The sequence below is a fragment of the Coniosporium apollinis genome (assembly GCF_000281105.1).
Source record: "Coniosporium apollinis CBS 100218 chromosome Unknown supercont1.1, whole genome shotgun sequence".
NCBI lineage: Eukaryota > Fungi > Ascomycota > Dothideomycetes > Coniosporium > Coniosporium apollinis.
The window spans coordinates 145,428-170,992 of record NW_006913263.1 but is presented as its reverse complement, the minus strand read 5'-3'; the positions used below and the strand labels follow the sequence as shown (position 1 = coordinate 170,992).

Here is a 25,565-nt window from a genome sequence, read left to right as displayed (position 1 = left end):
CAGCAATGGCTCTCGTCTGCTGTCGCTGTCCGTCTACCGTAATCGGCACATACTCCAGCACTACCAGCTACCGAGTCAGACATTCCCCTGCCACCACACCTATTCCAGCCTCAGCTCCCCCGCTGCCAACCCACGCCCTCTTCCCACCATGATCGCCAACATCCTCACCTTCCTCGAATCCCAAACTCTTCAGCATCCCCTCCGCACGCTCTTCTTCCTCCTCATCGCGACGCCATTGACCTACATCATCGCCAACGAGTTCGTCCGAAAGTCGCGGCGCATACCTGCCTTCAGCGGCCCTCCGGGCTACCCCCTGGTTGGCAACATTCCCCAGATCCGAGTCAATGCCGCGGAGACATACAGACAGTGGGCGGAGAAGTATGGCGACGTCTACCAGATCCAACTCGGCAACGAGCCCGTCATCGTCGTCAACAGCGCCGCAGCCGCAAAGGTCATCTTTGGGCAGAACTCGCAGGCGCTGAGCAGCAGGCCCGTGTTTTGGACGTTCCACAAGGTCCTCTCGAACACCGCCGGCACTACAATCGGCACGTCCCCCTTCAACGACTCCCTCAAGCGCCGTCGCAAAGGCGCCGCCTCCGCTCTCAACAAGCCCTCCATCAGCACCTACATCCCGCACCTCGACGTCGAGACGCGCGACTTCGTCAAAGAAGGGCTAGAGTACGGACAAGGCGGGCAAGTAGGCGTAGACCCAATGCCCATGATCCAGCGGCTCTCCCTCTCCCTCGCACTGACGCTGAATTGGGGCACGCGGCTGGGCAGCCGTGACGACCCTATGTTCCACGAGATCACCGAGGTCGAGGAAGCCATCTCAAAGTTCCGCAGCACGACGGGGAATCTGCAGGATTACATCCCGCTGCTGCGGCTGAACCCGTTCAGTGCGGGGTCGAAACTGGCTAAGGAGATGCGGAACCGAAGGGACGTCTACCTCAACCGGCTGAACCGCGATTTGGACGACCGCATGGAGAAGGGGATCCACAAGCCCTGCATCCAGGCAAACGTCATCCTGGACAAGGACGCCGCGCTTAATAAGGAGGAGCTGACGTCCATCTCGCTGACTATGCTATCCGGCGGTCTGGACACCATCACGACGCTGGTACAGTGGAGCATCGCGCTACTAGCCCAGCGGCCAGATATCCAGGCTGAGGCGATCGATGCCATCAGGGAATTCTACACCGAAGCAGAGCCGCTGTGCGATGCGCAGGACGACCAGAAGTGCGCCTACGTCGCGGCGCTTGTGAGGGAGTGTCTGCGGTACTACTGCGTGCTGCGGCTGGCGCTGCCGCGGGCGACGGTCAAGGACATCACGTATGAGGGGAAGGTGATTCCCGCGGGGAGCACCATCTATCTCAACGTGTGGGCCTGCAATATGGGTAAGTCGAGTCGTTCTGCATCCGTCTTTCTCCTTCCTCATCGATCACTGCTCGCGTCCTTGCTCGTCCACCCTACTGACACCCCACAGACCCCAAGGTCTGGCACGACCCCTCCGCCTTCCGCCCCTCCCGCTGGCTCGAGCAGCCGGACGCCCCGCTCTTCACTTACGGCCTCGGCTACCGCATGTGCGCCGGCTCGCTGCTCGCGAACCGCGAGCTGTATCTCGTGTTCATGCGGCTGCTGAACAGCTTTGAGATTCTGCCGGATAGCGAGGTGGATGTAGATCCTGTGAGGGGGAGCGCGGATCCCACGAGTTTGGTCACCATGTCTAGGGCGTATAAGGTTAAATTGGTGCCGAGGGATGAGGCCGCTTTGAGGGTGGCTGTGAAGGAAGGGAAGAGAGAGTGAAGAGTGGGAAGCGAAAGGGGGCGGAACGGTGTCTTGCTTCGCATTTGCAGCGTGAAACTCAAGGTAGTTGGAAGTTTTCGAAAATGTAGCTGTTTCAGTCCCTTTTCATCTTGCGGCTGGCTCGGAGAGGGCATCGTAGCAGACTGCCTTATGACGAGCGCATGGACGTGTAAGGAGAACCGCGCGGCAGGACAAAGCTGTGAAAACTTTAGGATAATATGACAAGCTTGGATTGTGGGTATCTTATTGCCTCCAAGGAACACATCCGCCATTCAACCGAGACCGAGAAATCAAAGCCTTACGAGTACGCCATTCCAACGACCAACGCCTTACCAAACTCCACCATTCGACATAGAACAGCAAAACTACCAGTTCCACGTCCTGGCCGATGCAGCGAACACCGGCGGCTTCCAGCTCAGCTTCTCCGGCTCGATGCGATGAGCGCCCTTCGCCTTCTCCTTCTGGCGCTGGCGCTCTCTCTGCTCTATAACCGCGTCCGTCAAGACGATAACGTGTTGATTCCTCGAGTACCTCAACATGTTCAGATTCTGCAACGTGTGCAGCACATCATTCGTAGTCATCGCCGTCGCCGCGCCCAGCTCCTCGATGTTCGCGTCTGTGCGGCCGTCCATCAGCAGGTCGACGATTGTCTCTTGCCAATATGCGCGGTAGCCCAGTAACCCTAGATCGCTGAGCGGCTTCTCGGGACTGCCGAGCTTGTTCTCGCGCTTGCTGAGCTCATAGGAGAAGGCGATGAGGAGGCGACCGAAGCCTTTGCGCTGGTATTGCGGGAGCGTTAGGATACAGGCGACGTTGTAGCCTTCTGCGCTCTCTTTTTCTTTCGAGAAGTAGCCGACCAGGTGGCAGCCGTGCTCGTCGCGGGTGGTCATGCAGTAGAACAGGAAGGGGTCGACGTCGAAGTATAGCGTCTTGTGGTCAAGAAACAGTTTCGACAGCAGACACAGATTGCGACACCACGTCCGCTGGCGGCGTCCGTCGACCTCAAAGAAGCTGACATACTCGTCGCGGTAGATCTCGTTGCCAGGCGGGTGAAGCAGCGTGCACTTCCTCCGATGTCGCTCAAACTGCTTCATCTCTGCAAAGTAGCACAGGCAGAACTCGCAAATATAGACCATGTCCGCGTCGCTGAACTCGATCGGGTAGGGCGAGAAATACCACGGCTCGATCTCGTGCCGGCCCATCTGGACGCGGTCGAGATTGCGCACGCGTGAGATCTCGGTCTGGTTCTGCGTCATCGAGCCGGATGTGCGCAGTTTTTCGAGCTCGTCCTCTCGCGAGTAGATCTCGGGGGGTGCGGCTTTGGCGGCTGCGGCTGCGTCTTGCACGTCGACGAGGTCCATCTCGTCATCTTCGGGTTTCGGGGTTGAGTCGTCGCCAACTTCTGTCGCTATGATGGCGATTTCTTCTCGGTTTTCTTTGCCGCCGGCTTTGGAGGGCCGGGCGGCTTTGCTGGGGACGTTGGAGACGACAGACTCGGGTGTCGCGGAAACATCCCGGTCGAGCTTCGAAGAGCGCTGCCGCTTGAGACTGCTCTTCTGTGATTTCGATGTCGAGGTTTGGGCGGGCTGCGATTTGCTCTGGGCACTGGTTGTCTTGCTTTTGGGGGGCTTCTCGGGCGCTGGCCATTCGACTTCGCGACTGAGATCGAGCCGCTCGGCTGACACCCACTCATCCAGGCGTTTGTTGAACTCGTCGTAGTGAACGTAGAATGTTGGCTTGCCCTTCCGCTGCTGTATGGAGAGGATCTCCGCTTTGCGCTTTTCGCCATCCTGCACAGAAACAACAGTAAGCAGACTGGTTGAAGACACTAGCAAGAAGAGGACTTCGGCGATGCTTCGAGATGAACAGATAGATAGAGGGTTGTTCCGGACAGATAGAAGCAAAAAGAGTAATGAGGTCAAAGAGGCTTAAAGACTTTTGCGAAACTAGAGATGACTTTGATGAAATGGTGGTGATGCTCTAATAGCCTGCAGCCGCCGAACCCGTACCTTTTCCACAAAAACCTTCACCCCAATCCTATCTTAACGTCAGCGAACGCTGTTCTTTTGCAGTGTGCGAGAGGGTTCGAAGAGTACCTCAAGGTCGCCAAAGTGGCGTAGCCTCTCTCCACGGGAACAGGCGTGCTGTCAGGCTCATGCGATGCCTCGCGTGGGGCCATGAGGGATGAATCTTAAGATATCTAGCCTTTTTAGTTACGGCAGAGACGTCCAAGTCGCTTCTAAGTGAGATGTATGATTTGTGGAGTGCTGCTACGCAAGACTCATGCCTTCGTGAACAAGTCGCCTTGGTGGTTGCGGATTGCGACCGGGCGCCACGGTGGCTGATGGATGACTGAGGCGCCTCACCCAACTCACTCAATCTTTGTCTGGGATTCCTAAGAACGGCCATGCACTTCAACCTGGACGTCTTCAGTTGGAAGGGCTCTCGCTCCGTTACTTCAGAAGGGGGACGGATGCTCGTCCCTGTCGCTCGCTTGGATTGTCACATTAATTCATAACCGCTGACCTTCGAATTACTTCGGACTCTGCATCAGAGAAGCCGCGAGCGGACCTCCGAATGTCGAGCCGACGAGTCCAACAAACCTCTCATCGCATGATGCCAGATGCTTCTCCATGCTGAACGCTGGCCGTCACAGAGCGCGTGTAAGAACCGGGGAGTTAGCTGGCGAGAGTAGCATGAACACCACCACGCGCCGCTTCCCTAGGGACGAAGAGCTTGGGAAGAAGGACGATGACCACGACAAGCTTGGGAAGGCCACTCCTTGGGCATCATGGCGAGCACGGCTGAGGTATCGCAAGCGGCGGATAACTGCCCTCTGCGTCGGCCTGTTCGTCCTGTGGCTCTTCGTACATCATATGCCGGAGCCACTGGGTCCTGTAGAAAAGAGATACGGACAAGGCGGATTGGGCACCAGTCAGCCATTTGGCCAGCCGCGCAGGGGACCAGGTCCGACTGGGACACCTCCTCGACCACCTCAGGGCACACAGACGGAGGACGCGAAACACTACTTCTCAGGCCCCATCAAGTTCTATCAGCTGGGGCGGACTCTCCATGGAATAACCAAGACCTGGGGATACCAAACCGTCAACCGCAATGTTCTCTTCGCCGCGTCCAATCTGCGTAGCGCATCCGTGCTCATACCGATTGCCTGTGATATGGCAAAATGGAACAGGAATTACGTCCACATGGTTTTTATGGGCAGAGACAACATGGATCTGGATGAGATACTGGAGATCAACGGTGTCGACCGGGAAGAGTGCGATGCATTCTGGCATGATGCGCGGCCAGACTACTCCGAGTACAGTTCTGAATCCCGCGCGGAGAAGAGCGTGGCAGCAGCGCTGGGCTACATCAATGACTTTATGCATCCGCAGGTCATCATTACCGATGACTGGGCGCAGGAGGATGCTTTCTTCGGAACAGCTGTGCAATCCAAGACCAAGCTACAGAGGCATCCTGTCGTTCAGCTCCCGAAGGGCGCCGCGGAGAAGTTTGAGTGGATGACTCGACTAGATGCTGGATCGCTCAGCGCATGGCACAAGTCTACCATTGACATACTCATTCATGCTCCTTCCGAGTCTTCCGGCTCACTCATCAGAACCATCAAGTCAATCCAGGATGCGGACTATCAGGGCTTACAGTCGCCGCGTATCATTGTGGAGCTACCACCCGAGATCGATCCTCCGACTAAGCACTTCCTTGATACCCTAGTTTGGCCACCGTCGATCAAGGAGAACCCTCTCCAAGCGAGTCAGCTCATTCTGCGACACCGCATTCCGACACAGAAGCTATCGGCTGAAGAAGCCTCTATCAAGTTCATGGAGTCCTTCTATCCTGCTGCTTCGGGCACCTCTCATGTCCTGCTCCTCTCTCCACAGGCTCAGCTTTCCCCGCTATACTATCACTATCTCAAATACCATCTCCTCGAGTACAGATATTCTACCTATGACGAAGAAGACCGCGCCAAACTTCTCGGCGTCAGTGTCGAGCTTCCCTCTACCCAGCTCAACGGCACAAGCCCCTTTACACCCCCAGGCGCCGACGTCATGAACGATCCAAAGTACAGCAAGCAGAAGGGAGCTGCTCCCTTTCTTTGGCAGGCACCAAACAGCAATGCAGCACTCTGCTTTGGCGATAAATGGATTGAGCTTCACTCATTCCTCAGCAATCGCATCGCCAAACAACACTCCGCCTCGCCGCCCAAACCCCGAGCGAAGCTAGTGTCGCCAGCACACCCCTCGTGGACTGAGTACCTCCTCGAGCTCATGCGAGCGCGTGGTTACTGGCTGTTGTATCCCGGCCTCCCTCCGTCCGAAACGCTCGTAACCATTCACAACGAGCTGTACCATCCACCCGAAGAGTTTGCACCCCCCACTGCAGCCGAGAAGAACAACGCCGTCGAGCCACTAAAGCTATCCGAGCACGAAGCCTTCATCGTACCTGCCTCTCCACCTCCACCCCCATCCACCCACGAAGCCCCGCTCGTCCCGCCTTCGAGACCGCTCCACGTCCTCCTCCCCTTCAACGCGGATCTCCCGGAAGTCCCACACATGGCTCACGTCTCCCATGCAGGGGAGTTGTTATCGCCCGCCGATGCCGAGGAAGCGGCTGCCGAGTATGCCGCCCGCTTCCGACGGGAGGTAGGCGGGTGCGGAAAAGAACCTAAGGGGAAGAAACGCGTTGTGAAGGCGGGTAGCGCGAGGGATCTGTTTTGCTTCGGCGATGAGGAGAATGAGGAGTTTGAGAATGTGGCGGCGTTGCCGACGGCTGTTGCAGCGGAGACCTTGATGGAGACGTCAAGCTTGGCGAGTAAGAGTAGGACTAGTAGCAGTAGCAGTAGCAGTACGGCGGCGCATACGCGTGAGGCTGTTGCGGAGCTAGTCGGTACGGTGTCGGACGGCGTGGACAGGCCTGGGCCGACTACCGCTGAGACAGGTGGCGAAGCGGATTCGAAGTATTTGGATTAATGAAGTTATGCACAGATTGTTGGCGCATATGACTGTATGGTTCGCTCTATAAGAGATGTTTGTTGATCGTTGAGGGGCATTGATATTGGAGTTTTCTTTTCATTCGTCGAACGGGGAAAAGCTAGTTTGTGAGGTTTCCATCAGTCTTAGGCACTGGCGGAGTTATTCATTCGCACACAACGTCAACGATATTTTCGGCATTGAGGTTCCTGGTAATTGGATGGCTTGTACAGTACAAACAGGCATGAAGGATGTAAGGGAAGTAAGTAAAACTGGCTTTAGATCATGAATGAACAACTCGTTCAGACCTTGCATTCAACGTGTCTCTGTTGGTCATAGGAGTAACGATCTTACGTACCGGTACACGCCCTTTCAACAGATACTGGCTATGGTAGTGACAGTTGTCCGCTTTCCCGTTGCAGCACGTGACCGGGTGGTGTTCAACCTCTGCCGACACGCTTATTCAGAATATGCATCAAAGCGTACACCTCGCTGGTGAACGGGACTCCTGATTGAGAGGGTCCATCGCATGTGTTCACGCCGGCAAGGTCCTCATCCTGCTACAGTCCAGTCACAAATGCTGCTTCCTTGTTGGGGTGGCTCCAACATCGATGGACTGTCCCTCGCACAGTCTTGACGCAGACGCATCGTCCCCTTGAGCGATAAGGTATTGGAACAGAAACAGATGTCCAAGTTTGCAACCGTCACAATTGAACGAAGCTTTGACGAATGCTTAGTGACACGATCTAATGCTCAAAGATCTTGCTACAAATCCTCTCAATATCCAACACAGCGTTAACGCCTGCAAATGCATCCCAAAACACCTTCGCTATGCAATTCAAACCACAAACCCAACCACCCTACCAAGTTATGACGAAGAAAGCTTTCAGAACCCAGGCTATCGCCATCTCAGCATGTAACCCGAGTGCTTGGCGGTCGAGCGATGGGCGGCCAAGTCCCGTTTCTTAGCATAAAACTCGGGGTTCCCTCGATACGAAGAACCAAATCCCTCGGATGTTGCTGAGCTCTTGGTTGAATGACAGCGCTCCGAGAGTACGAGACGGAGGCATCCCTGATGGTATCTGTTCTCGGTGTATTGTAGCGTGCGGGGGTTGAGTGGGAGCGTGCACCACTCCCGGCCTTCTGGGCTCGCGGCAGTGGGTCAAGTAGGTAAGGCTTATCTGTCTTTGCTCGTTCCAAGAAAATGTCGAGCTTGCGGAATAAACCAGCTGCGTCAATACGTTCTGTGGAGTCGATAATGAGAAGTTGCTCCATTATCAGCTCTAGGAGTCCGTGAATCACAGCAGAGCACTTCCCATGCTCGTGGAGTTTGTTGACCCACTCAGTGACTTCGCCCCGTACTTCGGCTCCAGGTCTATTGCCAGATCGCGTATAGATCGTGTAGAAGTTGTCATCGTTGATGCCCGTTCTCGCACACCTGGCTCGATAGTCGGAAAAGCCTTCTATCTCCGCGGAACCCATAAGGAGCCAGGTGATGAATTCCAGATACAGGCAACCGAGGCTCCATATGTCGTAAGAGCGAGAGACAGACCTGCGAAGCTTGCACTCCGGTGGCTCGTATGTTGGAGAGGACCAAACAGTGGCCGGATTGATCTTCGATCGCGAGTCTCGGCCGTGAAACCTCCCTAAACCGAAGTCCGCAATCTGTAAGACCCCATTCTCATCTTCAACTTCGCTGCTTTGCTTGAACCACAGGATGTTTTCAGGCTTGATATCTCCGTGGCGACCAAACTTCTTTTCTTCTTTTTCCACACTTAATATGCCGTCATCTAGCACTCGAACCTGACCATCAACCGGAAGTGGCAGCGTGAAGTTATGAATCACCCACAACGCGTTTGCGATACCAGTCATCTGTTTCAACGACCACAAGACGGTTGCTTCATCAAAATTAGGATGCGGCCTGTCTTCCCAGTACTTCCTCAGATTGGCGTTCGCGTAAGGAAACATCAAGTGATATTTCTGTTTGTGTTGGAAAGTAGCCAAGAGTTTGATGAGGTGGGGATGATTTCTGGAGCCGAGGGCTATGAGAATGGTTTGTTCCTTCGCGAACTCCGTCCGATCAGAAGAGAATAGCTTCTTGATTGCAATCAATGGCTCGTCGATCTACGTCGTGTTAGAGCTGATTCTATCGAAGTGTGAGTGATGTTGAGATACCTCTGACGCCGAGCGCTTCCAGAACTGATGATGCGAAGGATGGACACGGACTGGATAGACCTCGCTGTACCCGCCTTGCTTTGGTTCCTCTGTCTCTGCATCGGGCTTGAAAGGAATGAACGGTAAGATTGTGTTGTCGTGCAGGTTGTAGTGTCGTTTGTCTTTGAATACAGGAGCAGTCATCCAGTATTGGTAGCGATCAAATTTCTCCAGATCTTTGTCGCTCCACTTCTCCATTGTCTTGAGGGACTCTCCTTTTTTCAGTTTCAGTGCGAATCTTTGCTGGCCATCAGACCTCCTCAGGAGGGGTAGGTCTTTATCAGACACCCCTTCCTCTAACAGTGTGCATATCTCTGCCCCCCTCTTCATGTATGCAAGGATAGCAAACAAATGTCTCGCAGATTGGCATACTTCTTTTGCACGTTCGACAGCTTCTGCGGGTCCAAAACGGTTTCCAGCTTGGATCTCTTTCGCGACGGCAGCGATGGTAATCAATGATTCCTGAGCACAGTTCGGCACAATAAACAAGTGAGAGCCGGGAGGACATTCCTTTCGGGCGCTTTCTAGGTGTCCTCTGAGTGAGCCAGCTGTTGCCGAGTTCTCGCTGCTGGAGCGGCTGCGAGATTGCCGTGACACGCTGCCACCATGGCTTTTGGGCAGCGAAGAATTTGAATTTCGTCTCGAGGAGTTCAATCGCGTCGACGCATGGGACTGTGGAGGCGCTGCATCTTCTCCCGGTAGAGGTTCAGGCTCGTCGATTAAGATTTCGGGAACCGCATTTGATGGTTCTGGAGAGTCGTAGTTCTTGTCGGTCGGTGGCGCTGGTATCTCTATGGCCTAGAGGACGATTAACTGAAACTGTAGTCTCTTACTCCCGGATCGCTTACTGGATGTGGTGCGTTTGCTCTGTCCTGGGCGTCGGGGCTGGGTCCTTCGTTTGCTGAACGGCGGATTGCATCCCAGATCGATCGAACAGTGCTCCTGAAGCAACCCATGGAGAGCGATGGAGAGCAAAGCCTTAGCGTAGACGGCTTCGTGTAGCTAATAACAAAGCATATTTCTAAGAAACTCACGCGGTGATATATCTCCAGTTGTACGGCGGAAGAGCACTGCCTGGCAGCCATAAGGCAAAAACACAAGGCACATCGCTTTCAGGTACTCAGCCACTTCAGATCCTCATTCAGCCTGACCAGCTCCCTCGCTTGATTATCAACCTTAGGCAACTTAATGCAGTTAAAGGAATACACTGCCCCTCACCCCTTAGCCTCGTCCGATTGAATGGGGCTCCAGCCTGCAACAGATTCGGGGTTATCCCAGCCTTCTGCAGGCTGACACCACCAGCCTACGCCCGATAGCTAGTCTGCAGGTGGCTTCTGCACGTCGGAGAGCCCACCGTATCATAGATTCCTTATTGGCTACGATGTAGATCCGAACTAATCAAGTCTGGCACCTGCACACTGATAAAACACATGATACTGCGAGTAAAACCGCCATTGGACACGGAAGGTGGTTTGTTTCCCTACCTAGGTAGCTGCAGCTGCAAGCATTGTAAGAGAAACACACATCGTCAAAACGTGCATCATTCGACCTGTAGTCGGCATAAGCAGAAAGACGCCTCCCCCGACCGAAGTTGCACAGAAGAGGCTCCCAGATACCCTATCCTGCCTTCGCCATCATTTTTGTTCCAACACCAGATTCTTCAAAAGGTGATGGCGAGATCTCAGGATGATGCAGTACATTTGCTGGGGAATCTACTCCCGATTCAGCATCATTTAACCGTTGTCTTTTTCTCTGCGAGAGCAATGACGTGACACGGTTTTGACGCTGGAATCGTGGAAGAATGGAGTGCCGTGGGATTTTGGGGACCGCAGCACTTTTGCAGTGTATCCAAGCCCACCAGACGGCAATTGTAACGGCAGTCAGGGGAATTGCGATTGCGGCGAGGAGCCAGGCGCTGCCAGATACCCGCATGTTGCCGTTATCATTCGTGTGTACGAATTGAGTTGAGAAAAAGTTCTTTTAGTCGTAAGCCGGGTAGTTTTCTTCAGGAAAGGGGTAGGCTTACCGCAACTATCGTGGAAGGAAGATACACAAGACCAATGACTGTTAGGACCTTGACCGCTGCGGCGTCTTTTGTGCTTTTCTCCTGAAATACAGTCAGCATATAACCCCCAGGGTTTCTCCTTAGGTCAGTTCACTGTCAAATAACACATTGTCTTGCTTTCCAGTTGTGACTCCCGTGCGAGATCTTTTAACGCTACTGCGTTTTCGAAACTCAGTAGGTCTGACAGCTGTAAGCATATTAGCCATAAAGATCTTTCATTTCTTGTAACATTCAAGGATACGAGGCTCGGACTCAGATACGAGGCTCGGACTCACCAGTTGCGTGGTAGACTTCGCCCTCTCTCTCAAAAGTTTCACTCGTCGAACATGCAAATCTACTTCCTTGACATGCTCATCAAACTCCTCAACAATCTGATCACAATCACAATCTCCCTTTCTTTCTTCCCTACAATACCTTTCACAGCACTTTCTACAGTGCTCGCGAATCCCAACGATAGTATTCAACATAGTGGAGAGAATGATCTCCAAGTCAATTACAGAGTCTTCAAGAAGTTTGAGAGTCTGTCGATCGATGAAGTTGATGTTGAAGTCTGTCAGTGGGGATAGATACTCCTTTTCTGTCCCAACTTTGGCGAAGACCATGCGATTGGACTGTCCCACATTCCTAACTGTTAGCTAAGTTGATTTGGCTGAATAGATGTGCAAGATTGAATCGAAGGAGAGTTAAAAACAAAGGAGAGTGAGAGGAGAAGGGTGGCGGTGGACCTTACCTGATCACTCAATCGTTCCTCCAACCAAGCCATGTATTCTGTCCAACCTCCCAAGCTATCCGCAACAAGCAGCCTGTGCACATTGCACTGGGCAACTGCGCACTCATTCGAGATACCCATTTCAAGTGACTGGGCGAGCTGCTTTTCAAGGGACTGAGAGGGGGCAATGAGGAGGAAGGTTGACCTAGACCTTCTGGAAAGGGGACTAGAATGGGCGGAGGCGGATGACATGGTTTCATTTGGGTTGATCCCGAGCTTATGGTAGACAGCCGTTTGCCGAACAGACCATGGCGACTGCCCTTCTGTTAACATGCGATGGTTGAGTTCCGCGCGGCGGAGGATATATGCTGATTCTGATAATTGGTCAGCATTTCATATACTTTCATGCCTCAGTTCATCGGACATGGAATATATTCTGTCAAAGAAACCTGGGTCCCAACCATAAAACTCATTTGGACTAGAGCCCGAGCGTGGAGTCCGTCGCGCCCTGAAACCCGGAAACGCAAATTCATTCTCCTCACATTTCCTCCCGAACGTGAACGTGATGTTCCACAGCTGGGAGAAAACACCGTACACACTTATGAAATCCTCAAACAGCTCTTGGGAGATGTTCAAAGTTGTCCAGGAGCGATCTTGACGAATAACGAAGATTTGAGAAGAGTCATTTGATTCCTGAGTATCAGGAAAACATCAGATACAGTACGTTGGCTGAGTCTCTCTGCAGCCCGATAGCGAGGAGCAACGGTTCGTAAGGGAACTGGGAACATTGGAGCTTCCGTACATGTAACAAAGCCTCTAGCTGCGACACATCCTCGACATCCCGATTTCGCGCAAAACGCACGCCATTTCCCGTCTTCAAAAACCGATTGACTTGTAATTGCGGCTTTACTGGCTTGGCCTTGAACAAATCATGTGTTTTCTTGCCGATTTTCGCTCTCAGGCTCTCGGCGTCGTAGAGGTCGAGGTGTGAGGTCATTGTAGTCCTACAATTTCACTTGTTCGCTGGCTTGGCGTGACGAGTCTGCTTGGTCGCAGCTGCAGTTGACGTGGTATGAAAGTTTCAGGGAGCATCAAGTCATAGCGTGCGATGGTATCCTCAGACATTGAATTTAAACATGACGAGTTATGTAGGGCAGCGGGGCGCAAAACAATCCTCCGCCTTGATCCGGTGAGAGGGAACGCGGCCTGTGCACAGCCTCCTTTGCTTGCCATTACAGTATGCATGCAGATTCCATGTAGATACGCAGCCTTACCTCGAAACGAAGTTGTTGGAATTGTTTACCTGGCGTGTCACTGAAGGCAAGAGTATTACCGTCTTGAAAGCCGCGCTCACACCATACGGGAACACATTAAAGACTCGTCCTCGATCGTTAATGTAGCAGCTCTGAGTAATTTCTCTCGCAAATTTTACAACGGTTCTGTCCTTGCTCCTTGCCCCTCTAATTCTAGTTCCATCGCCTTCTGTATACTCGACAGTCCTGAATTTGATCCTAACGAGATCACAATCAGCTTTCCCCTTATGACCGGTACAGATCAGCAAGTGCTTTGCACCTTAGTAAGCACGAGACCATCGCCGATATGTTTCGAGGGGTAGATCTTGTAGCGATTCCGTCTAAGCTGTTGGCGCCATGTTGTCAGCGCCGAATCAAAAAGCGGATTTGGAAGAGAAGGTATCCCACCTCAACGCGGAAATTGTTTGTCCCGTACACGTACTTCAAGAGGTTCAGGAGTCTCTGCTGATCCAGATACTGACCCTCTATGATCTGGGCGGGCTCCGCGCTGCGAGAGCAGTAGACTGACATAGTGCACACAAAAGCTGTCGATAGGTACGGGAATAAAGCAAACGTTTGGAAAAAGGATAAACACGTATGTAGATTGTCCGGCAGATGGTGAGAGTTTGGGATTAGGCTTGGCAAACGTGGTATCGATGAAGTACAGGGGAAGGAGCGGAGTCGACCGCCGAATATATCATTAGAAGAGCCCGAATCGCTTACGGTCAGCCGGAGGCACGAAAACTCAAAGGGCAAAACATAGAGTACCACAGCCCCGCTCGGCAACCCTGCTTATGTCTAATGCAGAGATGGGGCTTATCTGTGGGATATGACATGGGCCGCGCACCCGGTACACAATCAAGGACTTGTACCGAAGTTGTCCAATAGATACGCACGAGTTAACGACACGTGTGGAATGCATATAGGCAGAAGGCGAACAAGGCAAAGTAATAAACAAGGCAAAGTACAAAACAAGGCAGAGTACTGAACAAGGCAGAATACTAAACAAGGCAGAGTACTAAACAAGGCAACCACCAGCAGACGTGGTTGTCCCAAATTGGGTGGTGTCGGGAACCAGCGCTCAGCCCCAAACCATGCGTATTCCCTCTCATGGGTGGCAGGAATCAATTTGCTCCTAAGACTCAGGATAACGTGAGCGATCAAGGCCCAGAGAAAAGGGATGATTGCAAGATAGAGTCAGGCGAGAAGGGAACGGTTCAGAAACAGACCTTAGTCAGAGGGACAGGCGTTGTGATGATCCATTTTCCCAGTCGGATCTGCGAGACAGCCGAGAATCAGTTGCGAGCGCCTGAAAGACAGCCTTACACAGCACTTGCCCTGAACAGACCTGGGAGTTGATTAACACTTAGTAACTGACCTCAGCCGTGTATGGTTGCCCAGAAAATAGCTGCGCCAAAAGCGCCATTAGTTTGGTTTCGTCGATGTATCGGGGCTCGACTCTTTTCGTCTCCGCCATCTTTTCGCTTGGAAAATTGTGTCACAAGATCGAGATATGATACGCTGGTCAGAGTCCGAACTCGGGAGGGAAGGAATTGCGGAGAGAAGGGCCACTAGAATGAAGGGTGATGTTGTTTTATCAATGGGTTGTGGAAGCCCGATTGACAACGGGCGAGCAGAGCACCTGCAGCGCTGCATGAACACGGCTGCGGCAGGCATGGAGTGTCCTGCAAGCACCGGCGCATGTCTGAGGCTGTCAACTGATCGATCCCGTGCATGCATCGCCCGATGGCGGGCTCAGATTGCATGAATAGGGCGTTACCTATCTCCTCGTAGGATTCGTCCGCCATCCAACGGCGTGCTGCATCTTGCACACTGCATTAGATACTGTTTTCAACTCACACCGGCATGACCGGATGCGGTAACTCGTAGTTACAGTTATCTACGAGTGCTTTCGTGTTACGGCACGTGACTGCGTGATGATCAAACTCCAACACGTTTGTTCGAAACTTGCACCAACTCCCTGAAAGAAACTGCCACAGTCACCCGACGAGTCGTAATGGACGCCCCCGAAGACGACGACCTGAGGCTTCAGCGGGCATCTGTCAGCTTCTACTCGCTGTCTCTTGCTCGCATCCTCTGGAAGCCTCCATCAAGAAGCAACAAGCAGCGTGTCCACCGCAGCGTCAAGGCTCAGGAACTTGACCAGGTCATCCTTCTGGTATGTTGAGGTGAAGGTACTGTTCTGGGTAGGGCTGATAGTGCCCCTCCCAGATCGAACCTTTCCAGGAAGACCCGCAATTACTAGATGCCCACCTGAAGCACATCGTTCCTCCGCTGGTGGATGCCTATCTCCAATATCTGCAAGCACCTCCAAAGACTTCGACAATTGCCAGAACCGTCCCCTTGTCAAGTGCCATCTCTCGCATCTTGTATACGCTTTGCAAGGTCAGGGGCGAAAAGATCATTACAGGCTTCCTTAACAATGAGCCACGCTACCTGGAACTCATCTTGACTAGATTGGAGCAAGGTATCGATGGCACTCAGGTTGGTGTGGTACCAAACGAGCATGATGGCATGCCTTGGGAAGAGCGATACATCCTCCTGCTATGGCTTTCACATTTGATGCTGACGCCGTTCGACCTTGCCTCAATATCATCCAAGCATTTGACGGATGCTATCACAAACATCCAGGACCTGGATGTGCCTCCCAACTTGCCGGCAATAGCTAGTCGCCTTATGCCATCATGCATCCAGCAACTAAAATCCGCGACTCGAGAGCGTGACGCCGCAGCGCTCGCACTTGTCAGATTATGCATCAGGCCGGACATGCGTAAGCTCGGCCTCCTCAACGCTGCTGTTCAGTGGGCTTTGTCCTGGCTTGATCCAAAGTGTACCAAGCAGCGAGATATCCATCAGATGCACGGCGTATTGTCCTTCATCAGTAAGCTTGTCGCTTCAGCAACGTATGAAGAGCTAGGACACTTGCTTCGCGATATCTACGACTCTTGTCAACACGTCCTCACACACAATTCACTCTCGTTTGTCAAGTCTTCCGCAGTGGCGAGAAAGCTTATCATCAAGACCACCCGCAATATTGTTGTCCACTACATTCAGTCACTCGATATTGTGCAATCTCCTGATATATCCACACTGTTCGAAGAAGTCATTGATTTCCTACTTGAGGCTGTTGCGGATGGCGACACGCCAGTCCGCTTCGCTGCCAGCAAAGCGTTGAGTATAGTCGCAATGAAGCTTGAATCCAACATGCGCACAGAAGTCATCGACGCCATTCTAAGCTATCTAAATGTTGATGTGCTCTGGGAAGGTACCACAAGAAACCTCGCCATGGTAAACCCACTACGGTGGCACGGCTTGACCCTAGCTCTATCACACCTCTTGTACAGGAAGGCGCCGCCGGCTGAGCAGCTTCCGGATGTTCTGAACGCACTAATGCTTGCCCTTACCTTCGAGCAACGCGCTGCGACTGGCGGATCTATAGGGTCGAATGTGCGAGATGCAGCGTGCTTCGGCATCTGGGCAATCTCACGACGATACACCACAGCTGAGCTTCTTGGGGTGAACACAACCTCGATACGCGCAGCACAAGCCTTTGATCATCGGCTCTCAGTGCCGCAAATCCTTGCGATTGAGCTCTTACAAACGTCGTGTCTCGACCCTGCAGGAAACATCCGCCGCGGGTCTTCGGCAGCTCTCCAAGAGCTCATTGGCCGCCATCCCGATATTGTAGTGGAAGGTATACCGCTTGTTCAGATTGTAGACTATCACGCCGTTGGCCCAAGAGACCGCGCTATGACCGAGGTTGCTGTTAAGGCGGCTCAGCTGGACAATGCGTACTGGCAAGCACTCTTCAACGGCTTGCTGGGCTGGAGGGGGGTGGCCGCACTGGACACCCCTTCTCGACTCTCCGCCGCGAATGCGATCGGACGGCTGAGCATTACGCAGCCCTTCGCTGAGGTCAGATCCATGATACAACGCATCTCAAAACATCTGGCCGAACTGGGCCGCAACGACGTTGAAGAGCGGCATGGGCTTCTCATGGCGTTAGCCTCGGTGCTTCACGGTTGCGTAACACAGATCGACTTCAGGTATGCGGAGCAAACCCAGTTACCCAACAGGACGCTGGGCGACATAGAAGTACTCGATGGCCTGTGGTCTCTCCTGCAATCCTACGTCAAGAACGGGCAGGGCGGCACTCTCCCTATGAAGTTGGAAGAGCGGGATTTTAAATCAGCCGCGTTGCGTCCTGAACTCACCGCAGTAGCCATATGCTCGCTTCTCTCCGCACTGGCTCTTACGACCCTCCGGCTTTGGCACATGTACGGAGGCATACAGGATTTTCCTCATGGCGAGACAGTCATCACACTCTTGACTTTTTGCCTTACTCGGACCGAAGACTCTGTTCTCCAAGCGCTTCCTTCGGCTGTGGGCAGGATATCCCACCTACTGTCGCTTGAGGAGCTGCTGCCACTTAACCAGACTTGGCTGACATCACTCATCAATTCCCGCAGCCCTCGTAATTCTGGATATGCTCTGGCTTTAGGGGCCATGTACGGAGACCTCGAACCCGAAAGTACCGAAGCAGCTCAGATCATCGAAGTCTTGACATCGCGCTGCACTCCAGCTGTCGAAGTTGAAACAAGGGTGACAGCACTCCAGAGCCTGCGTCTTTTGATCCCCTCTGTGGCTAAGCATTCACTACACCAAGGTGTCGACGATCTAGAAGATATCAAGGCCGCTATCTCCACAGCGCTCAATGACTACACAATCAATGAGCGCGGGGACATAGGTTCACTCGTCCGCCTCGAAGCCCTGAATGCTGTATCGGCTGCCGCTGAGCACGGTTTCTTCGACGCCGACGCAGATGAGCGGAACAGCACAATCGCCGCAGACGTAATCCGTCTCTCGCTCGAAAAGCTTGACAAAGTCCGCGGCCCGGCTGCAAAATGCTTGCGAACCCTCCGAGGTGACAAGCTTAAGGACCTCAAAAAGTTGATGTGGGACGAAGAACAAGGCGTATCGTCTTACGCATACTTCGCTTCAGCCCTCAATACTCTGCGGCGTCCAACACCAACATGGATTATGCACGCCATACTGGAAGGCTACATTAGCTCTGCGGGAATGGGCTCGGAGTCAGTGCTTCGAGCTTCAAGGCTCGCATTGGTAGACCTGGTGGAGGAACTTTTTATGCAGACAGAAGAGTCTGTTGCCCCGGTGCTGGACATCTGCAACGCCGTGGTGGAAATCTTCAAGGAGAACATGGCTGTCGACAGAGTGATTCTTCCGTTGATGGAAGTCCTGGCGTTTCTGTTCGACATGCAGATCCTGCAGAGGCTGGGCTCCACATTCAAGTATGTCTTCTTGTTATCGGAGCCCATGATATCATTGGCTGACAGCAACAGATGTCGGAACCTGCTCTCTCTGGTGCAGAAGGCACACTTCAAGTCTCAAAACATGGTCAAGCTTTCCGTCGCGCTTGACCTCTATCGTGGTCTCGCTGATTTCGATGTTACGAGGGCTGATGTGATCGCTAAGTTGATGAGCATGCTGCTGCACCCGTTCCCAAAGGTGAGTGCTCGCATCTTTAACAGCGCTTATCCATCGTTGGAGCAATGGGCTGACGTAGAAATAGATTCGTATCGCTGCAGCTGAGACGTTGCATACAGTCACGTTGGACGATAGTCTGAAGCATCATGACTGGTCCGCCTCGCCCAGAGCTCTGAAACAAGTAGTTGAACATCTAAAGGCAAGATACATGCAGTCCTAGACTGACCATGCCCACTCCCCGTTGCCCGCCCTTATCAAGAAGAACTTCTTGTACTTATCTTTGCTCTCTTGCCTCTGAGTATGCTCTTTGATTGATACAAGTCAGGGCCAAGGGAGCTTTTTGGGCCACGAATCATCAGCTTACGTAACAGCTTCCCTGCCCTCAGCTGAGAGCGATCTCTTCAGCTGCATAGCAGCACCGTCCAATTGAAGTCACCTGCTTAAGCCACTGTTGCCATGCGTGTCTTGTGAATGTCTGACACTTGGCAGCTTTTGACGTCATCGTAAGATTATCTAAGATTAGGTGTCGCCGCAGTTGGGCTGGCGCAAAGTTCAACAGGCGCATTCTCCAACACTCAGCCCAAAAGCCACAGCTGATTCAGAGGTCCTAACGCTTTCTTTACCAGCCTCGATTGCGCTTCACCATTAATGGGCGAGCCGCTTTCCATCGCCGCCAGTATCGCGGGCCTGAGCAGCCTTGCTTCAGAGTTAACTAAGGCATGCTTCGCTTGCTACCGCGCTTACAAGAAAGCGCGTAATGCACCTGATACCATCGATAAGGTTATCAGACAGTTGAGCCTTTTCCGTCGGCTGCTCGTTGACCTTGAAGACATTTACATCATCAAATCTGGGCCTCTGTCATCTTTGGACAGTATAGAGCGCGAGGTCAAAGAGTGTCAGTCTGAAATAAAGATGTTTCAGCAGAGCTTGAACTCTTCGCTTGGGGATGGGCATGGCATGAAACTCCGGGTGAAGTTTTTGCTTAAAGAGGAGGAAATCCAAGCCTTCCTCTGTAGTCTTCAAGTCTATCAATCGGCATTCGAGTCTGCAAAAGCCAACGATGGCTTGAGGATTGCTATGAGCACTCAACAAACGGTAGCCACGATCGGAATCGCCGTTCAAAGCATACAGCAGGAGGCCAGCGCTGAGAAAGACAAATTGCTGTCCGATGAGGCGCTGAAGTGGCTTACCCCCTGGACTTTATGCGGAGACAAGAAGAGCTTTATCACCATCGCCGTCACGAGGGCACTGGAACCTGGATCTTGAGGGAGGGTGCTCTACAAATATGGTTCGATAACGTGCGCTGCAAGGAGAACTTTCTCTTAACGCTGCGAGGAGACCCTGCTGCGGGAAAAACGATCTGCTGGTGAGTAATGCACCATGCTTGCTGTGAATTGTTGGCACAGGCTCACTTCGGAGGAATCAGCTCGGTCATCGTCAATTACCTGCTCGAGCAAAGAACAGAACAACCGGGGATTGGCGTGGCTTTTGTTTACTGCGAGAGCCAGGAGCAGGCGAATCAAACCGTGAAACACTTGATTGGGTCGCTCCTTCAGCAGCTCGCCTCCAAGAACGAATCCGTGCACCGCGACATACGATCCATGTACCAGTCAAAGAAAGATGCGGGTATCGCATCTCTGAAGGATCTTGTCCAGCTTTTGCTGCGTGCACGTGATTATCACGTCAAACTGTTTATCATCGTTGACGGCCTGGACGAGCTGCGAGATGAAACCCGGCAGGTCCTTCTCAAACTTCTCGACGGAGCGCAGGCAGAATTTATCCGTGTTCTTGTCACCGGTCGTCCTTTTGCTGTTCGGCCCCGCGGAATATCTGATCCAGGCCTCCATATTGAAATTCAGGCTAAGGAAGACGACATACGGACGTTTGTACAGGCCTACATCCAGGACAGCACTGACCTACAGTTCGTTATCGACGGAGACAAGTCATGGCAAGGCCGCGTAGTCGCAGAAGTTGTTAAAAAGGCCGCTGGTCAGTACGTTTATCCTGGACCCTCCGAATGATGCCGTCGTTTCTGAAAAGCACGTAACAGATTCGCCCTTGCGTACATGTATTTGACTCGAATTGCAAGCGAAACGTGCAAAGCGGACGTTAGGGCGGCTTTACATACCGTTGGGGGTACTCTGCCAGAGAAATACGGCCAAACAATCGAGCGCATCAGAGAGTCGACCCGGCGAGCCAAGCTCGCTTTCCGGGTCTTTCAGTGGCTGCTCAGGGCCAGGACCGCGCTAAGGACCGACGCCTTATGTGAAGCGCTTGCCATCGACGAACGAGATAAGAGATTGTCCAAGGAACGCATGCCTAGCATTGAGACCATACTTAATGTCTGTCAAGGTTTTGTGGTGGTGAGAGAACTCTCAAAGACTGTTGATTTCTTCCACGCCACGATTAGGGAGTACCTTGAGGCCTCGCCCGAGATCTTCAAAGATGTGCCGGTGGATGTCGTCAAGAGCTGTCTGACATATGTGTCTCTCGACGACTTCATCCATCCTTGCTCCAATGCCGCAGATCTTCGAAGGCGACAGAACGACCATCCTTTTGCAGCCTATGCAGCACGATACTGGCCTGATCACGTCCGAGGATCCTCAGAGCATGTGCACCAAACCTTACTGGTGAACATATTGACCACCAGCAATGTTGTAAGTATGATTCAGCTAGTTCCAGAGGCCTATGATCGTCTTTTCGGGCGCCCCATGGAACTCTTGGAGAACCAAACACACGAAGCACGTATCCCGATATATCTGTCGGCGTGTTTCCAGCTTAAAGAAACACTCAAGGTCTTTTTGTCCCAAGAACCGCATAACGCAAGTACAACCGTGCCCTGGGGGGCCTCCTACTCGCCTTTGCATGCTGCGATCTGGCTTGACGACGAACAGGCGTGCCAGGAACTACTGAACGCAGGAGCCAAGGTGGATGTGCAAGATGACTGTCTTCTTACTCCGTTGCATCTCGCTATCCCGCTTCAGAGGTCTTCTACGTCGCAGATTGTTGAGCTACTCTGCGCAGCGAAGGCCACCATTAGTATGCCGGATCAGGATGGACAAACAGTATTGCACACCGCAGCTATCCATACGGGCCCAGATGTATTGAGGTTACTACTCGAACATGTTGATAAGGCCAGGGTAGATGACCAGGACTCCTCCGGATGTACAGCCCTGCATTATGCTATTAGGCGGGAAAGACCTCAGTCAACACAGCTACTTCTTGCAGCTGGTGCACACCCGACGACAGTCGACAAGCAAGGCATGAATGCGCTAGATGCGGCAGCAAGTGTTGGAGATGCAGACATAGTTAGATTGCTCTTAACGTCGACGAATACCAATGGGCGTTCCTATCCTTTTGACAGTGACCAACGAGACACTGCCGAGGATTTTCTGAGAGCACACTACAAAAAGGCCGAAGCCCAAGCCGAGGTGCAGAAGGCATCGGTATGCCAGCAAGAGGCGGAGATTGGCCGAAAGGTCCGCGAGCAGAGAGACAAGAAGCTGGAGGAATTGATTAAGGCTGGAGGAGACTACCAACCTTCGCACCACGAGACAGTCAGCAAACGTGTAAAAGGCCTCGTATACGCAGCTGCAAAGGGACATTCTGAGTGGTTGCAGAAAGAAATCACGAGAACTGCTCACCTGGACGAACTAGATCCGTTTTATGGACTCAATGCTCTCCATGAGGCGGCCATGTTCAACAGATCCAATGGTGTTTGGCATTTACTCGCAGCCGGAGCTGATCCGACCGTCAAGAACGCACGAGGCCGTACAGCAAGAGATCTCGCTACTGCTTACGGGCATACCGACGTGTTGAAGCTCTTTGATAATGATTACTGGCTTCAGTATGCCAGCGAGGTAACCTTACAAGATAGCCCCTGGCGACGAGTTGAACTGTCTGGCGCTCAGTTGCGGGATTTCTATGTAAAGAAAAGGAAAGAGCAGATTACAGGTCCGGCTCAAGGGGACCGCTCATAACCGGCGAATCAGTCTGGGCGTCAGACCTACCTCATCCTATCTCTTCAACAATCTCAAGCTTGTCCGAAGTGCCGTGAAGTACGGCAACAAGGTGACGACCGGCTGTCTGCAGCGAGTCCATCGCCAGTCATTGCCTCCACCGACTACGAAGCGGCATCCGGCGGCGTAGATGAGGATTTGCCTGAGTATCCCAACCAGCTCAGAGAGCAGCGGGTCTATCGTATCAGTCCCATGGCGGCGAAGCCGGTATCAGTTCAGACCCAACACGGGAGCGGACCTATCGCTCATGCTCATTTGTACCAGGCTGAGACTGGGAGGAAGAAGGATGAACGTGGCTTCACTTGAGCATCAGAATGAGAAACCTTTCTACAAAGCGGACAGGGTCCCGCCGATGGAAAAGGATCTGAAGGGATTGGGAGCTTGTGGCCATAAATTTGGGTGGACGGGTGGAGGGAAAGCCGCGCCAGCGTGACCAAGGTGACCGAGACGGCTGATCTTACGAGCAGATCTGGCGATGTTTAAGTTAGGAACAATGGAGGCTGTTACAGCAAGTTGTAATCCCATCACTTTACCTGCAATGGTCGTGGTTTTGTCCCAGGTAGCATGACATAGTGACACGGCCGCTTGCTCTGAGTAATCGCCAAGGGGCATCTGCTGGCCTTCAAAACACAAGGTAGGGACGGAAGTAAGGTAGTAACAGCATCGAGCGGGCTACCTAGGTACATAAAAAAACGTGGCAGGGTTAACTACAGCAGGGGAAAAGCGGCCACGGATTTTTGGCATAGCCCTTGGCCGCTACATCGATTTCTTATCGATAGTAGACTTGACGCGAGGCCATTGCTAACGCGACAGCGCGCGCTGTAATTAGATACAACGAATACTTCCCTCTACTCGTGTCGTTACAGTCCTCTATGGCCGAAGCCGTCTTCACGTCTGAGAGGGTTCAGCTACAGTACCTCTATCTGCAATGGACAAGTACAAGGAGTTTCTCGCGCTCAATGTGCTCAACGAGGAGCGGATCGTAGGTTCCTACATGACTGCACCCACTGCGGAAGCTGACAAGAGACCTCTAGATCAGCTATCGCGCGTTGAGTAGGGCGCTCAAAGTACACACCCATTTGGCCAAGCAGTCAGTCTTTCGCACTGGAAGCACCGCCCGCATTCTCACACAACTGTAGGATGCTTTATGCTTTCCATCATGACGAAAACGCGAAAAGGCCAGGCTCAGTCCACGCAACCTACATCATTGCTGGAACGAAGGCTATACAGACAGTACCACAGACGAACGGCGGCCCGAGCCAGCGCAGCACAAATAGCTTCACACAGCCCAGCTCGCCGCCCCTCAGTTCAATGCCGGACCAGGACGGCCAGGAGGACCATGAATCAGATGAGAACATAACCACAACACGTTTCTTGTTGGTAAGGGAGGAGGACATGAAGGAGGCAAAGGCACAATTCGACGAAATCACATCCATCCACGTCTACACTATAGAGCCCACTCCACCAAAGGATCTCCAAGTCTTGACAAACTGCAATCGGGAAATCCAGAAAGAGTACGCCAATGAGGATCCACTTAAGGACTGGAGACAGTATGGCACGATACAGAATCCGAACGTCAAGCGGAGGACGAACCGCCGACCTCCGCCTCCGGCTGCGCCCATAGCGACCACAGCCGCCGCAAAGATGGCGCCGAGACCAAGCAGCACCACAATAGCGAAGTCTACAGAACCGCCGCCAGCGAAGCGCAGGAAGAGCAGCGAGTCTGCAGCCAGCGCCTCCCGGGCCTCCACACCGCAAGTCGATGCTGCCGCTATACCGCCTTCGAAACCCGAAGCCAAGGCCAAAGCACCCACCCTCAAGCGCGACAAATCCGATATCTTCAAGTCATTCGCCAAATCGAAGCCGCCGAAGCCGAAGAAGCGGGATACAGCCAGCTCGGCTGAAGCAACACCCGCGCCGGAAGACGAGGCAATGAAGGATGCATCGGAAGACGAACAAGAGGAGGACTTCGCGCTCACGGCGCCGACGGTTGACGACAAGGCCGCACGTCAAGCGAGGAAAGAGCGGGAGGAAGCACTCCGTAACATGATGGAGGACGAAGACGAGCCGATGGACGACGCGCCGGAGATGCAAGCAGTTGCCGAGCAGCAGGCCACACTCATCGACTCGAAAGCTGAGGAGGAGCCGGAGCAGAAGGAGGAGGTCACGGTTTCGGGAGGTAGGAGGCGAGGCAGGCGGAGAGTGATGAAGAAGAAGACGGCCAAGGACGAAGAGGGATATCTCGTCACCAAAGAAGAGCCGGTGTGGGAGTCTTTCTCGGAAGACGAGCCTGTACCGAAGAAGGCAAAGGTGCCGGTGTCGAGTGGGAGCGCGGCGAAGGGGAAGAAGGGGGCGAAGGCGGGGCAAGGCAATATCATGTCGTTCTTCGGCAAGAAGTGAGGCAGCTGCGATGGATGCGTTTGATGAACACGACAAGGCGTAGATATCAGTGCTCCACTGAAGTCGTGCTTCGTCGTTGAGACGCCGGGTTGTTTGGAGCTTGTCGCACGGAGCATTTTGCATTTATGAACACCTAATTGGGAGGCTCTTCGCTGGAAGAAGAATCCACCGGTACTGCATACCGCGCCGTCCCGAGCTCTCCGTTCTGCCTGTATGGGGCTCAGTGATCTTGACTATCTTTAATATTTACTATTGCTGGCTTGTTGGCTTGATAGCAAAAATGTGTGTTGCTTGAGTCAACATCATTTCAGAGTGAAATTTGAAGCAAGCTGTCAGCCAGAAAGGAACCATGTTTCCATCCCAAATACAAGAATAGCTCCACGCTGACCAAAGACAATACACTTGGTCATACACCGAGGGCTTTGAAGCTCAACCTGAGCATCATAACTCTCAAAACATGACCTTAGATGTAAGGACGTCATGGTGTTGAGGCCCGTGCGCGGATTTTTGATAGGAAAACTCGTGATTCCTTCGAGGAGTCCTCCGTCCCAT

The 25,565-nt window shown here is 53.0% G+C and overlaps 8 protein-coding genes across 8 annotated transcripts; 6 read left to right on the top strand and 2 right to left on the bottom strand.

Moving 5' to 3' along the window:
• Positions 1–148: 148 nt before the first annotated feature.
• Positions 149–1,800, top strand: W97_00061 (3-hydroxyphenylacetate 6-hydroxylase; the record flags this gene model as incomplete). The annotated part of the gene is made up of 2 exons (XM_007777978.1): positions 149–1,391; positions 1,481–1,800. The coding sequence occupies 2 exons, from the start codon at positions 149–151 to the stop codon at positions 1,798–1,800; spliced, it is 1,563 nt and encodes a 520-aa protein (XP_007776168.1).
• A 365-nt stretch (positions 1,801–2,165) lies between these two features.
• Positions 2,166–3,979, bottom strand: W97_00060 (histone acetyltransferase E; the record flags this gene model as incomplete). Its single annotated transcript, XM_007777977.1, has 3 exons — positions 2,166–3,590; positions 3,810–3,837; positions 3,897–3,979. 3 exons carry the CDS (start codon positions 3,977–3,979, stop codon positions 2,166–2,168), a joined length of 1,536 nt encoding a protein of 511 aa, XP_007776167.1.
• A 517-nt stretch (positions 3,980–4,496) lies between these two features.
• W97_00059 (uncharacterized protein) lies at positions 4,497–6,788 on the top strand (the record flags this gene model as incomplete). Its single annotated transcript, XM_007777976.1, has 1 exon — positions 4,497–6,788. The coding sequence occupies one exon, from the start codon at positions 4,497–4,499 to the stop codon at positions 6,786–6,788; it is 2,292 nt and encodes a 763-aa protein (XP_007776166.1).
• A 965-nt stretch (positions 6,789–7,753) lies between these two features.
• W97_00058 (CMGC/CDK protein kinase) lies at positions 7,754–12,773 on the bottom strand (the record flags this gene model as incomplete). The annotated part of the gene is made up of 8 exons (XM_007777975.1): positions 7,754–7,860; positions 7,919–8,912; positions 8,964–9,800; positions 11,029–11,109; positions 11,343–11,678; positions 11,798–12,150; positions 12,226–12,469; positions 12,579–12,773. The coding sequence occupies 8 exons, from the start codon at positions 12,771–12,773 to the stop codon at positions 7,754–7,756; spliced, it is 3,147 nt and encodes a 1,048-aa protein (XP_007776165.1).
• A 2,312-nt stretch (positions 12,774–15,085) lies between these two features.
• On the top strand, positions 15,086–18,814 carry W97_00057 (uncharacterized protein; the record flags this gene model as incomplete). The annotated part of the gene is made up of 4 exons (XM_007777974.1): positions 15,086–15,247; positions 15,301–18,398; positions 18,450–18,615; positions 18,680–18,814. The coding sequence occupies 4 exons, from the start codon at positions 15,086–15,088 to the stop codon at positions 18,812–18,814; spliced, it is 3,561 nt and encodes a 1,186-aa protein (XP_007776164.1).
• A 428-nt stretch (positions 18,815–19,242) lies between these two features.
• Positions 19,243–19,860, top strand: W97_00056 (uncharacterized protein; the record flags this gene model as incomplete). The annotated part of the gene is made up of 1 exon (XM_007777973.1): positions 19,243–19,860. One exon carries the CDS (start codon positions 19,243–19,245, stop codon positions 19,858–19,860), a length of 618 nt encoding a protein of 205 aa, XP_007776163.1.
• A 107-nt stretch (positions 19,861–19,967) lies between these two features.
• On the top strand, positions 19,968–22,919 carry W97_00055 (uncharacterized protein; the record flags this gene model as incomplete). The annotated part of the gene is made up of 4 exons (XM_007777972.1): positions 19,968–20,587; positions 20,645–22,454; positions 22,587–22,820; positions 22,878–22,919. The coding sequence occupies 4 exons, from the start codon at positions 19,968–19,970 to the stop codon at positions 22,917–22,919; spliced, it is 2,706 nt and encodes a 901-aa protein (XP_007776162.1).
• A 622-nt stretch (positions 22,920–23,541) lies between these two features.
• Positions 23,542–25,013, top strand: W97_00054 (uncharacterized protein; the record flags this gene model as incomplete). Its single annotated transcript, XM_007777971.1, has 3 exons — positions 23,542–23,595; positions 23,648–23,703; positions 23,753–25,013. The coding sequence occupies 3 exons, from the start codon at positions 23,542–23,544 to the stop codon at positions 25,011–25,013; spliced, it is 1,371 nt and encodes a 456-aa protein (XP_007776161.1).
• Between the last annotated feature and the right edge of the window lie 552 nt (positions 25,014–25,565).